At 44.4% G+C, this 12,698-nt stretch overlaps 1 protein-coding gene across 4 annotated transcripts in view; it reads right to left on the bottom strand.

Moving 5' to 3' along the window:
- Positions 1-12,698, bottom strand: part of RPS6KA5 (ribosomal protein S6 kinase A5) — a 187,689-nt gene that overhangs the window by 38,294 nt on the left and 136,697 nt on the right. For all 4 annotated transcript variants that reach the window (XM_062181509.1, XM_062181510.1, XM_062181511.1 and 1 more), the window contains 2 exons: positions 4,166-4,249; positions 769-872 (listed from right to left, as the gene is read on the bottom strand). In XM_062181509.1, coding sequence (XP_062037493.1) covers positions 769-872; positions 4,166-4,249 — 188 coding nt within the window. The remainder of the gene's footprint in view (positions 1-768; positions 873-4,165; positions 4,250-12,698) is intronic.

The raw sequence follows: 12,698 nt of genomic DNA, 5'->3' as shown, positions 1-12,698 counted from the left end.
GCTACTTGTCCTTTGCTGGCAGGTGTCCAGTGTCTTCCAAACCACTATGCCATGTGTCTGCCTATTGTTAATGCTGTTCCAGTCCCTGCCATTCCATCTTCGCTGGATGTGGAATCTCAATTAAAAATAATGTTACGTCAATCCATTCTCAAAGTTATAAAATCCAAGTAAAAACAGGACGAAAACAAAATGAGTCATTAGTGCAGTGTCTACCACTGTTCAGCTAGTCCTTCATTTACTGATTTTATTCTACAAATATTTCAAATTCCACACAGTATGTTCTGAAGATCAAAGGCAGGCATGCCCGCTGCTCTCACAGAGCTCACAATCTAGTGGGGCAGACAGATCTCATCCCGTCATTCCAAGCAAAGGGGGAGCAATGGGACTGCATTATCTACCACGAAGGACACAGGTGGAATAACGCCACGAGGACCCAAAGATTTTATGATATTTTTTCTGCTGAGCCTAAGTTCATGAGTTGAAAAACGAAAACAGGGGAGAAAAAGTATATATTCAATAAACTTCTCAATATATGATGAACCTAGCAGCTGAAGATAATGTGCTTTGGAACATACAAAAGTTACGACAAAAATCCCATGAAACTGAAGAGCTAATGGAACACATGAAATATAAATATATATATTAATATGAATAAGTGTAAACTTACCACCTAAACATCATTTGTCCATTCCTGTTAAGAAATCATAGTTACAGAAATTTTAATCAGCTCTTTCAAGAAAACAACCCATTCCCTTTGCTCGGTCTCACCTGGATATCTCAGCTTGGGAGTTTTTCTCCCCGTCCACAGTGAAAGGAGACGCTCCGGTCAGTAACTCGTACATCAGGACCCCTAAGCTCCACCAGTCAACGGCCTAGAAAACAGCAACTCCGTTTTACACATTGTCAACTAAAACATTTTTAAAAGAACGAAAAAACTATGCATTTAAAAAACAGTTTTCTTTCTTTAATTTGAGAGACAGGCAGGCACACGCAGACACACACACACACACAGAAGCGGTCCTATCTGCCGGTCGCTCCCCAGACACCTGCGATGGTTGGGGTCAGGCCGGGCCGAGGCCACGAGCTGGGACTCAGTCCAGGTCTCCAATATGGGAAAGTCCTAACTGGCATTTTAACCACTAAGCCAAATGTCTGGCCCCTGGAAAATATTGTAACAAAAGATTTTGTACACCAGCTTTCTGTGAAGAAGTGTTAAATTAGCACACACAATGAAGACAGAGAACAAAATATCCAGGCGACTTCGACACAGAAAGCTTTGAAATCATTTCCTCAACTAGTAAGCTTCACCTTACTCAGAAGAGTTCTCACCTGAAATCCATTCTGAAACTTCTGAAGAAGCCCGGGTGCTGTGTTTGGTGGTTAAGATGCCCACAACCTGCACTGGAGTGCCAAGGTTCAATTCCTAGCCCTGGTTTCTGATTCCAGCTTCCCGCCAATGTAGATGCCAGGAGGTAGTGGTGATGGAACATCTACCTGGGTTCCTGCCCCCACCTGGGAGACCTGGACTGTGTTCTTAGCCCCTGGGTCCAACCCCAGCGCCAGGTTGGCCTGACAGCTGCAGGCATTTGAGGAGTGAACCAGCAGCCAGGAGCGCGATCTGTCTCCCTCTGCTTTTCAAAAAAATATTAATTAATTTTTTTGAAATTTTAAGTAGGTGAAATATTTGGACATATGATGGTGGGAGGGGAAAGTACTAATCAGCGATTTTTATGAGTATTAAACTCCTATGAACCTTATGAAACTCCTTAAAGTCACAGAACAAAAATGATGAAAAAAATCTCATCCAAGGGTGTTATTTTTTTCCTAACTGCCTAAATCAATTCCTCTTACAGAACCTATCACATAAATCTATGTGATGGATAGATCTCAAACAGTAGAAAATAAAATATGCCCTAAATTGGAACAATTTATAACTGCACTTACCTGAAGTGAGAGCACAGCAAATTATATATGGCTTAAAGAGTCGTGATATATTGAAAATTAGTTCTTTTGTAAGTAGGCAAATCAGGACGTCAGTAACAGCTGAACCCACGAGCCTATACCAATCAGCAGCAGTCACTGGCTATTCAAATGTTGAACTGCCAGCTTCTAAATTCCAGGGCTGAATTTTCAGTGACACAGAATGTGTGAGGCTGAAGCTATTTCAAAGAAAACACTGGACGCTGACACATGACACAGAAGTGTAAGGACAAAATCAAGAGAGGAAAGGAATTTATTGAACACTAATGGGTGCTGTGCATACGTGAGCTCATTTAATCAACTCCCAGTCACCAGGGTGTTCCTCTGTGGGGAAGAATACTGACTGACTGCTCTCAGCACCCATGGATGCAGAAATTCTAGAAGGGATGGAAGGTCTTCTCTGAAAACTGACTCCTTGATTCCATGAAATCGTAGAAGATAATTTTCTAACAGTTTAATCCCAGAAAATTCTCCAACAGCTTCAAAGAATACCACAAAACAAACGAAACCGGCCAGTGGGTGGTTGTCTAGCTACAGAAGCCATTTCACTGTCTTTGAGTCAACCCCAGAATATTCTGTTGCTGGATTTGAAATGATGCAGAGACCAAAATCAGATTCCCAGCATGGGACTTAAACTAACACCACACAGACTGGAAAAACGGGCTTTTAAACGTATGATTAGTCATTGGAGGGGAGACCAGAAAATCCCACAGGCAGATACTGGAAGAGGATGCGGGAGAGGGAAGAGCAGGACCAATAACAGAAAGTTATTAATAAAGCAAAAGTATTATGAAAAACTGAACAAATTTTGTACCCTTGAATAAAAGAAAAAGTCCTGTGACCTAGATTTTATAGCATAATTACTTAGAAAGCTGCCTCTATAATCTTCACTTTGCACAGGGAGAATGTAGAGGCAAAAAAATGGAGGTTTTTGTTTAAAAAAAAAAAAAAAAAGGCGGCTTGGGGGCCTGCACTGTGGCACTGCGGATTGAAGCCCCAGCCTGCAGTGCTGGCATCCCATATGGGCGCCGGTTGAAGTCCTGGCTGCTCCACTTCCAATCCAGCTCTCTGCTAATGTGCCTGGGAACAGCAGAAGATGGCCTAAGTCCTTGGGCCCCTGCACCCACGTGGGAGACCAGGAAGGAGCTCCTGGCTTCAGATCAGCTCAGCTCTTGGCCATTGTGGCCGTTTGGGAGTGAACCAGCAGATGGAAGATCTCTCTCTCTCTCTCTCTGCCTCTCTCTCTGTCTTTCAAATAAAATAAAATAAGTCTTAAAAAAAAAAAAAAAAGAGGGCTTAGGAAAACAGACTTAGTTTCTCTTTTTCCAAGGTTTGACTTAGTTTCTCTTTTTCCAAGGTTTGTACGATGTTTGTTCTGCTGGAGGGACAAACATGGTCCCTTGGACCTCTGCAAAATTACAGGCAGAAACTGGCAATGAGAAAGCCTTAGGGACTCCTTAGGGACGGGCTCCAGGACCCCTGGGGATGCCGAAGTCTGCAGATACTCAAGACCTTTATGCGAAGTGGCTCAGAACTCCCATGTAACTCACGCACATCTCCCTGTATATTTTAAGTCATAGCTAGATTAATTATAATACCTAATAGGCTGGAAGTGCTCTATAAATAGCTGTTACACTGTACTGCTTAGGGAATAAGGACAAGAGAAAAGAGGTCTGCACCTGCTCAGTACAGACAGAATTTTTTCCCAAGTATTTTCAATCTGTAGTTGGTTGAATCCACACATGTGGACCCTGCAGGTGAGGAGCCTGTGTTGAGTCAAGGAGATGCAACGATTATGTAGCTCTGTATCTTTAACAGACATCAGCAATGCCAGAGAGCACCGTCCTGAATCGCCACGGCGACTCAGGCAGGCACAGTGTGCACATGCCCCGGGCCGGGTGCCGCCTCCACGGTGCTGAGGGCCTCACCGGTGTTGTGAGACACCAGGGCCCACGCGACGGAAAAAGAATATTTTTTTCAGAGTCACAGTTAGTGCTTTGCTTAAGATATAGGCTCTTTATGTGGAAATAAAATAAACATTATTTGAAGGGCTAGTCAGTTTTGAGGTATCAGGCTTAACAAGAAGCAGAGTTGCTGTTGAAGAGATAAACCTCAGGTTAGTAGCTACGGTCTTCATTACATGCTTGATACAAATATATAAAGAAGTATCAAAAACAGATCGTACCTTGTCATGTCCCGAATCTCCCCCTCGGACGATGTCTGGCGCCATGTACTCGATAGTCCCACAGAAGGAATATGCTCTTTCAGTCTGAACAAACAAAGGAGGGATTCAGTTCAAGCCAGCATGGGGAGTGACAATAGAAGAAAGTCATAAACGCATCAGTGGTGAGGACACTCTACCATGCAAAGTAGAATCGACCTACAAACCTGCTGGTCACTAGGACGGACCACGAGTCCTGGACCAACATCCTGTCAGAAAAACTTCCCCGCCTGAAACCCTACCATCATCCAGCCATTCATCCATCATCTTTCATGCATTTCAGTTAAAAAAAAAAAAAAACTTTTTTTACAGAATGCAAATAGTCCTAGTAGGGCAACCCAAGCTGACTTAACCCTGTAGGGTGGGTGACTTCCTCTTCTGATAGGAGACTGGGAAACCTGAAGGGGGAAGGAAGACTCAATGCTAAGAAGGGGAAACATGGAATCCAAAAGCATGAAAAAAATTCACTTGTGGCTTTCCACCTACAGTGTAGATCTGGTACTGAGAACGGTGATTTTACTGATGGACAAAAAGACTCTCTTAAATACAGATGTTTCTCTTCTGTAGAACTTTTTAACAGTTCAGGAGCCAATTTAATATTTTGGGCTTGAAAGTTAATTCAAATAAACATAAGTAATTTTTTAAATGACTGTGTCATATGACTTACCCTAACATGATAAAAGGGAGTAAATATAAGTAGTTGCACATATATATTAAACAGGGAAAAAAGAATCCCTCTGTAGTAATATACATACAGGTTGAGGACCCCTACTTTGAAAATCTGACATGCAAAAATGCTCCAGAACCCAAAATTTTCTGAGTATGGACATGACATCAAAAGTGGAAAATTACACACCAGGAAACCATTCCATGAACAAAATTATTAATAATATCACATAAAATTACCTTCAGGCTATGCCCTTAAAGAGTACATAAAATATAAATGAATTTTGTTGAGATTCAAATCTCATCCCCCAGATATCTCACTAAACATGCAAATCTTCCAAAATCCCAAACAATCTGAAATCTAAGCCACTTCTGGTGGCAAGCATTTGGAAAAGGAGTGCACAGCCTGCACGTCCCCACAGCTGTCTCGGGAACCTTTAAAGGCACTTTGGTGCCATGAAATATTTTACAAGGTTTCCAGGAGAGTAAGCAAGGTTTCCAGGAGAGTAAGCATTCCTTTTTATTATTTATTTATAAATATTTACTATGAAGAATATAATATAATAAAAAATATTTATTATAAAGAAAACTACTCTAATGAAGTTGCTGAAGTCTTGCTTCATTGGCTCAAGGTTACACAATCTCTCAGAAACAAGGAATGTAATGAATTTATATGTAATGAATATATATACCATGGCATTAAATCTATTAAAACTATTGATTATAATAGGTATATACTTCTATAGCTAAAAACAAAATTACGGCTTATTATTCTTCCTAAGTTCTACAAACACTGAAAGATCATTATTCCCTCTAAAAACCATAGAAATAATTCAAGTATACTTAGGTCTATAAAGAAATGTTCTTTTTTGTTAAGTTGGCAGAACCATGTTATTAAATAATTGATATTAATCATAAACCAAATGTCATGATCTCTTTGCTTCATTTCAGGACCAAATGCTAATTATGTGAAAAATTACCAGAAAGACAAATGGTAAATAAAATTTAGTTCACATTAATAGGTGTACAAAAGACAATAAATGACTTTTAACCTTTGTTGGATATGTTTAGAGAAGAAAAAATTATACACTAGGAAGTATTTATCTGTTTACTGAATTGTTTAAAAAACTCAAAAATTATTTTAAAAACCCTCTAAGCTTGTTAAAACTAAAGTGCTTTTGGTTAGTTTACTGTATCTTATGTAATTGCTCTTTTTTAGATATCAAACAAAAATCACAACATAGCTTTAATAAAATAAAAATTACTGACATCATTTGTTGTCATCTTAAAAAACATTTTTAAGGGGCAGGCACTGTGGTGCAGCGGGTTAACCCCTGCCATAAAGTACCGGCATCCCATATGGGCTCCAGTTCTAGTCCCAGCTGCTCCTCTTCCCATCCAGCTCTCTGCTATGGGATAACAGCAGTGGAAGATGACCCAAGTCCTTGGGCCCCTGCATCCACATGGGATTTTTTTTTTTTAATTTATTTTATTTTATTTTTTGACAGGCAGAGTGGACAGTGAGAGAGAGACAGAGAGAAAGGTCTTCCTTTTGCTGTTGGTTCACCCTCCAATGGCCGCCGCACCAGCGCGCTTCGGCCAGCGCATCGCGCTGATCCGAAGGCAGGAGCCAGGTGCTTCTCCTGGTCTCCCATGCGGGTGCAGGGCCCAAGCACTTGGGCCATCCTCCACTGCACTCCTGGGCCACAGCAGAGAGCTGGCCTGGAAGAGGGGCAACCGGGACAGAATCCGGCGCCCCGACCGGGACTAGAACCCGGTGTGCCGGCGCTGCAAGGCAGAAGATTAACCTATTGAGCCACGGCACTGGCCCAACATGGGATTTTTAAGACATTTTTAAGATACCAAGTTTTGCTGTACTGAAAGAAATAAAAGTAACCCCAGAGTTTTATTTAGAAAACTAATCTTTTTAGCAAATATAAACATTTCTATTTAAGACAATCCCATTATTTTTTTAAAAAAGATTTATTTTATTTATTTGAAGACACAGTTACAGAAAGAGTAGAGACAGAGAGAGAGGTCTTCTATCCGCTGGTTCACTCCCCAGATGGACGCAATGGCTGGAGCTGCAACCATCCAAAGCCAGGAGCCAGGAGCTTCTTCCAGGTCTCCCACACGGGTACAGGGGCCCGAGGACTTGGGCCATCTTCTACTGCTATCCTAGGCCATGGCAGAGAGCTGGATCGGAAGAGGAGCAGCCAGGACTAGAACGGGCACCCATATGGGATGCCGGCACTTCAGGCCAGGGCATTAACCCACAGAGCTGGCTCCCCCCATTATTTTGAAACTATGTATATTTCTTTCTCAATAACAAGCAAAGATTAAATGTTACAAATTGGAAGTCATGAAAATCTGGACTCTCTTTTGGTGCTCCTAAACTTAATGTGAAAGATTCATGAAATACTTATCTTACTATTGGTACTGGAAAAGTCTGATAATCACCACTGGTTACTGCGTTTCAGTCTATCTAACAATGACAGGTATGTAGCTCATTTCTTTTAAAGATTTATTTATTTATTTGAAAGGAAGAGTTAGAGAGAGGCAGAGGCAGAGAGAGGGAGGGAGGGGATGAGAGAGAGGGAGAGAGGGAGAGAGGGAGAGAGAGATATTTTCCATTCACTGGTTCACTCCCCAGATGGCCACAATGGCCGGAGCTGGGCAGATCTGAAGCCAGGAGCCAGGAGCTTCTTTCGGTCTCCCACGTGGGGGCAGGGGCCCAAGGACTTGGGCCATCTTCCGCTGCTTTCCCAGGTGCATCAGCAGGGAGAGGGATCAGAAGTGAAGCCAGGACTTGAAACAGCACCCATATTGGATGCCAGCACAGCAGGCTCTACCCACTATGTCACAGCGCTGGGCCGCAGCTTATTTCTTCATTGTCTCAACTTAGAGGAAGCTCAGCATCAAATCAAATATTGAAAGAAATTTCCTTCAACCCCTCCATTTGGTTTTTGGACTTTTAATTCATTTTAGCTTCTCTGGTTTCAGGCTGGGGAGGGATTAGGGAGGGGAAGTGGGTAGGATACACATTAATAAAAGGTAATCACTTGATAGAAATTTCAGGGGACAGGAAAATTGAAGCTTAAGTGTTGGGAAGTCCCAGTTACCGAGAACAGTAAGCCAAGACAAATCCTTCTCAAGTCTGTTATTCCTGAACATCGCCATCACACCCTTTCTAACTCCGTTTGCTTTCTCTTGTGTTATTTCCACTGGCTTCTAATTCCACCACAATTTCCTCAAAGTTTATCGTCTATTTGTAAAAATATTACGAATTTTAACTTTGAAATCTGCACTTATCTACCTAGAAAAATGTATGTTATCTTCAGTGTATAAAGAATGCCGTTTAATTAATTCTACTGGGGCAGGTGTTCAGTTAGCAATTAAGATGTCAGTGACAACAGACATATCTCTCACTGGAATACCTGGGTTTGATACCCAGCTCTGGCTCCAGATGCCAGTTTCTTGATAACGCAGATCCTGGGGGCAGTAGTGATGTTCAACTCATTGGGTTCCTGAAATCCACATGGCCTGAGTTCCCAGCTCCCAGTTTAGGCCCCAGCCTGGCTCTAGCCATTGAAGGTATCTGGGTAGTGAACCAGCAGATAAGAGCTCAAATAAAAAGTGAATTAATTAAAAAGTGTCTTAAATAAATAATTCTACTGAAAAGACAAACCAAGGAGCTATGACAGAGGAAAGACACACCCTAACACGCAGCCCACAATCTCTGGTCCAGGCAGGAAAGATTTCAGGTAGCAGCTCATGAACTATGCTATGAGAAGGCTAAGACAATACAGCTAAATCATCTTATGATTATGGCTTATTATTTGCTTACAATTTAACCCTTATGCCCACACTATTTTATAAGCAGCAGGACTTAGACTGACAGCTCTCCAGACTGGCAGTGAAAATCTACTGGACTGTGAGAAGAGCCAACGCAGCCTGTGAGCCCGCCCTGCCCTGAACGATTAGCCAATCAGGGAAGCTTCCTGGTTCCTTGGCGATCAGGATCACAAAACACTGGAAATAAACTGGCTTCCCTCCAAGGAAGATCCTGTAGGAACTCAACTGCCCAGCTTGCAGATATTTCTCAACAGACACTGAATTGATCAGACCAGCCCTACCATTCATTTGCTAATGTTTTGTCCCAATCTCATTCACTTGCAGTAAATACATTTATGAGCTAAATACAAAATTACCAATGAAAAGATGTCTTCTTCCCATCCTGTATTTAGAAAGACTTCCAGCAAATCCCGCAACACAGACACAGTTTTTATGTTTGAGTTTTGTTTTTTTTTAAAGTAAATTTTGCACTGCTAATCACCCAGGACTATGCTCACAAGACAGGAGGGGAGATCCGTGGGTGCCAGCCAGGAGAAGGGTGCAGACAATGAGAGAGGCGGGAATAGGGCCCAGTGCTACGGCTACAGAGGGAGGGAAGTGAGTTACAGGTCTCGTTTTAATATCCCCATGAGAGCAAATCCTGAGGCCCTGGCTCAGAAGTGGTGCGCTAGAGTTACCAGTCCTGCACAAACCTCGAGACCTGAGAAAGCTGAGCCCTCAGTGAAGGCCAACTCCAGAAAAACAAATTCACCTGCCAGCACAGGTTTGTTTTTGCCTTAGCTTCAACGATAAGCAAGTGAAGTGCTCATCCCGTGACTTCCAAACCCCAGGCTCGTGCCTCTTGTAGAGTTGGGATCTGAATGCTCTCCCCCCACAGAACAGTAAAGACGACAAACGAGAAATCTGGTTCAACATGGCAATTCCCCAGGCACATAACAGACTCAGAGGCTGGCCCAGGACTCCCAGAGATAAGCCCTGAAGTTTCAGTGTCACTACAATCCACAGACACAAGAACTAGGGGGGTTACTGGAGATGCTGGAGGAAAAATCTGTAAAAGACCAGTATGTTGTAGAAGATAGGAAAGGAAGCTATCATAAAATAATAGAGCAGCACAGATTTATAAAGATACAGAAAGGAATCAAGTAGAACATATGAAATGTTAAAAAGCATTAACAATAAGTAGATTAACTAGATTCTCTAAAGACAGGATTAGTAACTTAGAAGGTACTTTTTAACAAAATTATCCAGAATGCTGCAAAAGTTTCAGGCAGATTAAACAAAAGTGCAAGTACATTCATGAGTGCCAAATTTCTACCGCTTCAGTTGGGAGGGGTCACAAGAGGGTTTGTCTCATAATAAATCCCTAAGCCTTAGGATCATTTTGTTCTGGAATCTTTTATTTAACAGAAAGATGTATAAGCAAAAGGCAGAGTGGGTTTTTAGTCTAGCAGTTAAGACACCTGTGTCTGACAGAGCACCTGAATTTGATACCCAGTTCTGGCTCCTGTAGGGAACCAGACCGGAGGAACCGTGCCCCTAAGATGGCGCCGACTCCCTGCTTCCGGGTTCTTCCTCATCTCAGGGAGTTCCCGCTCTTGCTCGCTCCTTCCCGCCTTAGATTTCCCGCTCTAGCTCGCTCCTTCCCGCCTTGCCACGAGATTGTCCTATCCCCGCGCTTCTAGCCTATCACCTGATTTGTGACGTGTATTGTGCATATAAACCCTTGCTACGCGGGTGTAAGGAAAGTTCCTGCCCAGAAGAGATCGAAGCTGGATCTCCTGCTTGCCGAGCAATAAAGGAACCCCGTGCAAAGTGTTCGGTCTCTGTCTCTTGCTGGACGAGGACGGCGCCGAGCAGCTGGTGGCCCGTACGGGGAGCTTCCTCTACGTTGCCCGGTAAGTAGAAGGTAAGCGAGGTCAGTCTTACCGTCTGGGCCCCGCGAGTGAGGTATATCTCGTGGTTGGAGGGTGGACGCACCCTAAGATAGCGGACGTGTTTCCCCGCTTTAAACTGAAAGAATAGCAGACTTGTTTCCCCGCTTTAAACTGAAAGAATAGCAGACTTGTTCCCCCGCTTTAAACTGAAAATAAGATAGCGGACGTGTCTTCCCGCTTTAAACTGAAAATGGGAAATTCATCTAGCCATTCAATGTTGCTTAATCCGTTAAAAGCATTATTGCGTAGCAAAGGGATTAAGGTTTCTAAGACCACACTTGTCAGGTTCCTTGGAAGTGTTGATTTCTTTGCGCCGTGGCTCACCCACGAGGGCCAAATAACTCTTGAGTCTTGGGAGAAATTAGGAAAGGATCTCCGGCGCACAGTTAACGATCCCCAGGAACCCGATATCGACCCCGTTGTTCTCCCCTTATGGGAACTACTGCGGGCGTGCCTCCAAGAGGAGAGGTCGGTGGGAGCGGACCGCCCGACTCTTACGGCGGTTCGCGAGGCTCTCGAGGAAGTTCGTTCTCAGAGCTCGGACGGCGCCCGGGACCTCATACAATTTAAGGACACGGGATGCCAGACTTCCTCACTGGCCTCAGGCTCCGAATGTGGCTCCGCCTCCTCTGAGTCTGAGGGGGAAGGGGACGGCGATCCTAAATCCCCGCCTCCTACGTATGCGCAGCTGCGGCAAAAGTTAAAAGATGCCTGTTTACGCCCTCTAGTGCCTACGGCTCCTCCTATCGATGTCGTGCCCGCCCATCAGATTAAAGACGCAGCGCCTCCTACTGGCGGTCATGTAGGCGTGCCTCAGCCCCATCTAACACCCGTGCCGCCATGGCCATTAAACGTCCCAAATGTGCCACCTTTTTCAGGCAGACAGTTTCATCAACAAGCCTGGAAACAGTTGCGAACTGGCGCTCCCGCTGCCCCCGCTCAGGCTTACCCTGTTTTGGCTTTGGGCACGCGAGAGGCCCGGCACGAACCATTGGACATGACAGTATTAAAACAACTTAAGGCTGCGGTCCATGACTATGGACCCACAGCCCCATTCACATTGTCACTCCTTGAATCAGTCGGCCAGTCCATTTTAACACCTAGCGACTGGACCCAATTGGCTCGGGCCTGTTTAAGTCCAGGCGGCTTTCTTTTGTGGCAATCTATGAATACAGAGTGCTGTCATGACCAGGCAGATGAAAATGCTGAGGACGGCCACCCTACGTGGAATGCTGATATGCTTTTAGGGCGTGGACCTTATCAGGCTGACCAGACCCAATTCCCTAGACAAGTATACAGGCAAATTTCCAACTGTGCCCAACGTGCGTGGAGGCAGGCGTCCAATCCAAGTGACTCAGCTAGCCACCTCACCAAGATCGTTCAGGGCACGGCCGAACCCTTCGCTGATTTTGTCGCTCGCATACTTGAGGCTGCGTCGCGTATTTTCCCTTCCGAGGTTGACGTTCAGCCACTGGTCAAACAAATTATTTTTGAGCAGGCTAATAAAGAGTGCAAAAACATTCTTCGACAATATAGACATAAATCTCTGGACTCCTGGTTAAAATACTGCAGAGATACCGGTGGGCCACTTACTAATGCGGGCCTAGCTGCGATGCTGGCAAAAGTCAAAGAAAACAGTCCAAAATCTAAATCGACCCGACCCCCCATATCTTCAGGACTTTGCTTCCAATGTCATCAACCGGGTCACAGAAAACGCGATTGCCCCAATCTCAGCCATGGGTATTCCACGGCACAGCCTTCAGGCATAGAGCCTTGTCGCCGTTGCCGCAAGGGCCCTCATAGGGCAGAGGTATGCCGTTCTGCTTTCGATATCGATGGCAACCCACTTACAGGTAGCGCCCAGGGGCCAAAAAACGGCCAGAGGGGGCTCCCCAACCCAGCGAGGAGCCCCCAAAATCAAATCTACTCTCAGGTTCCACCTCCCGTGTCTGCGCTACACCCAGTGCACCCTCAGCCCGTGCCACTCACGGGTCCGCAGGCCTGGACCTCCGCGCCACCTCCCCTCTCCTCTTAACTCCGGA

The sequence above is a fragment of the Lepus europaeus genome, chromosome 22 (genome assembly GCF_033115175.1).
Source record: "Lepus europaeus isolate LE1 chromosome 22, mLepTim1.pri, whole genome shotgun sequence".
Lineage (NCBI taxonomy): Eukaryota > Metazoa > Chordata > Mammalia > Lagomorpha > Leporidae > Lepus > Lepus europaeus.
The sequence above is the reverse complement of the archived record's forward strand: the minus strand, read 5'-3'. Positions and strand labels throughout refer to the sequence as shown.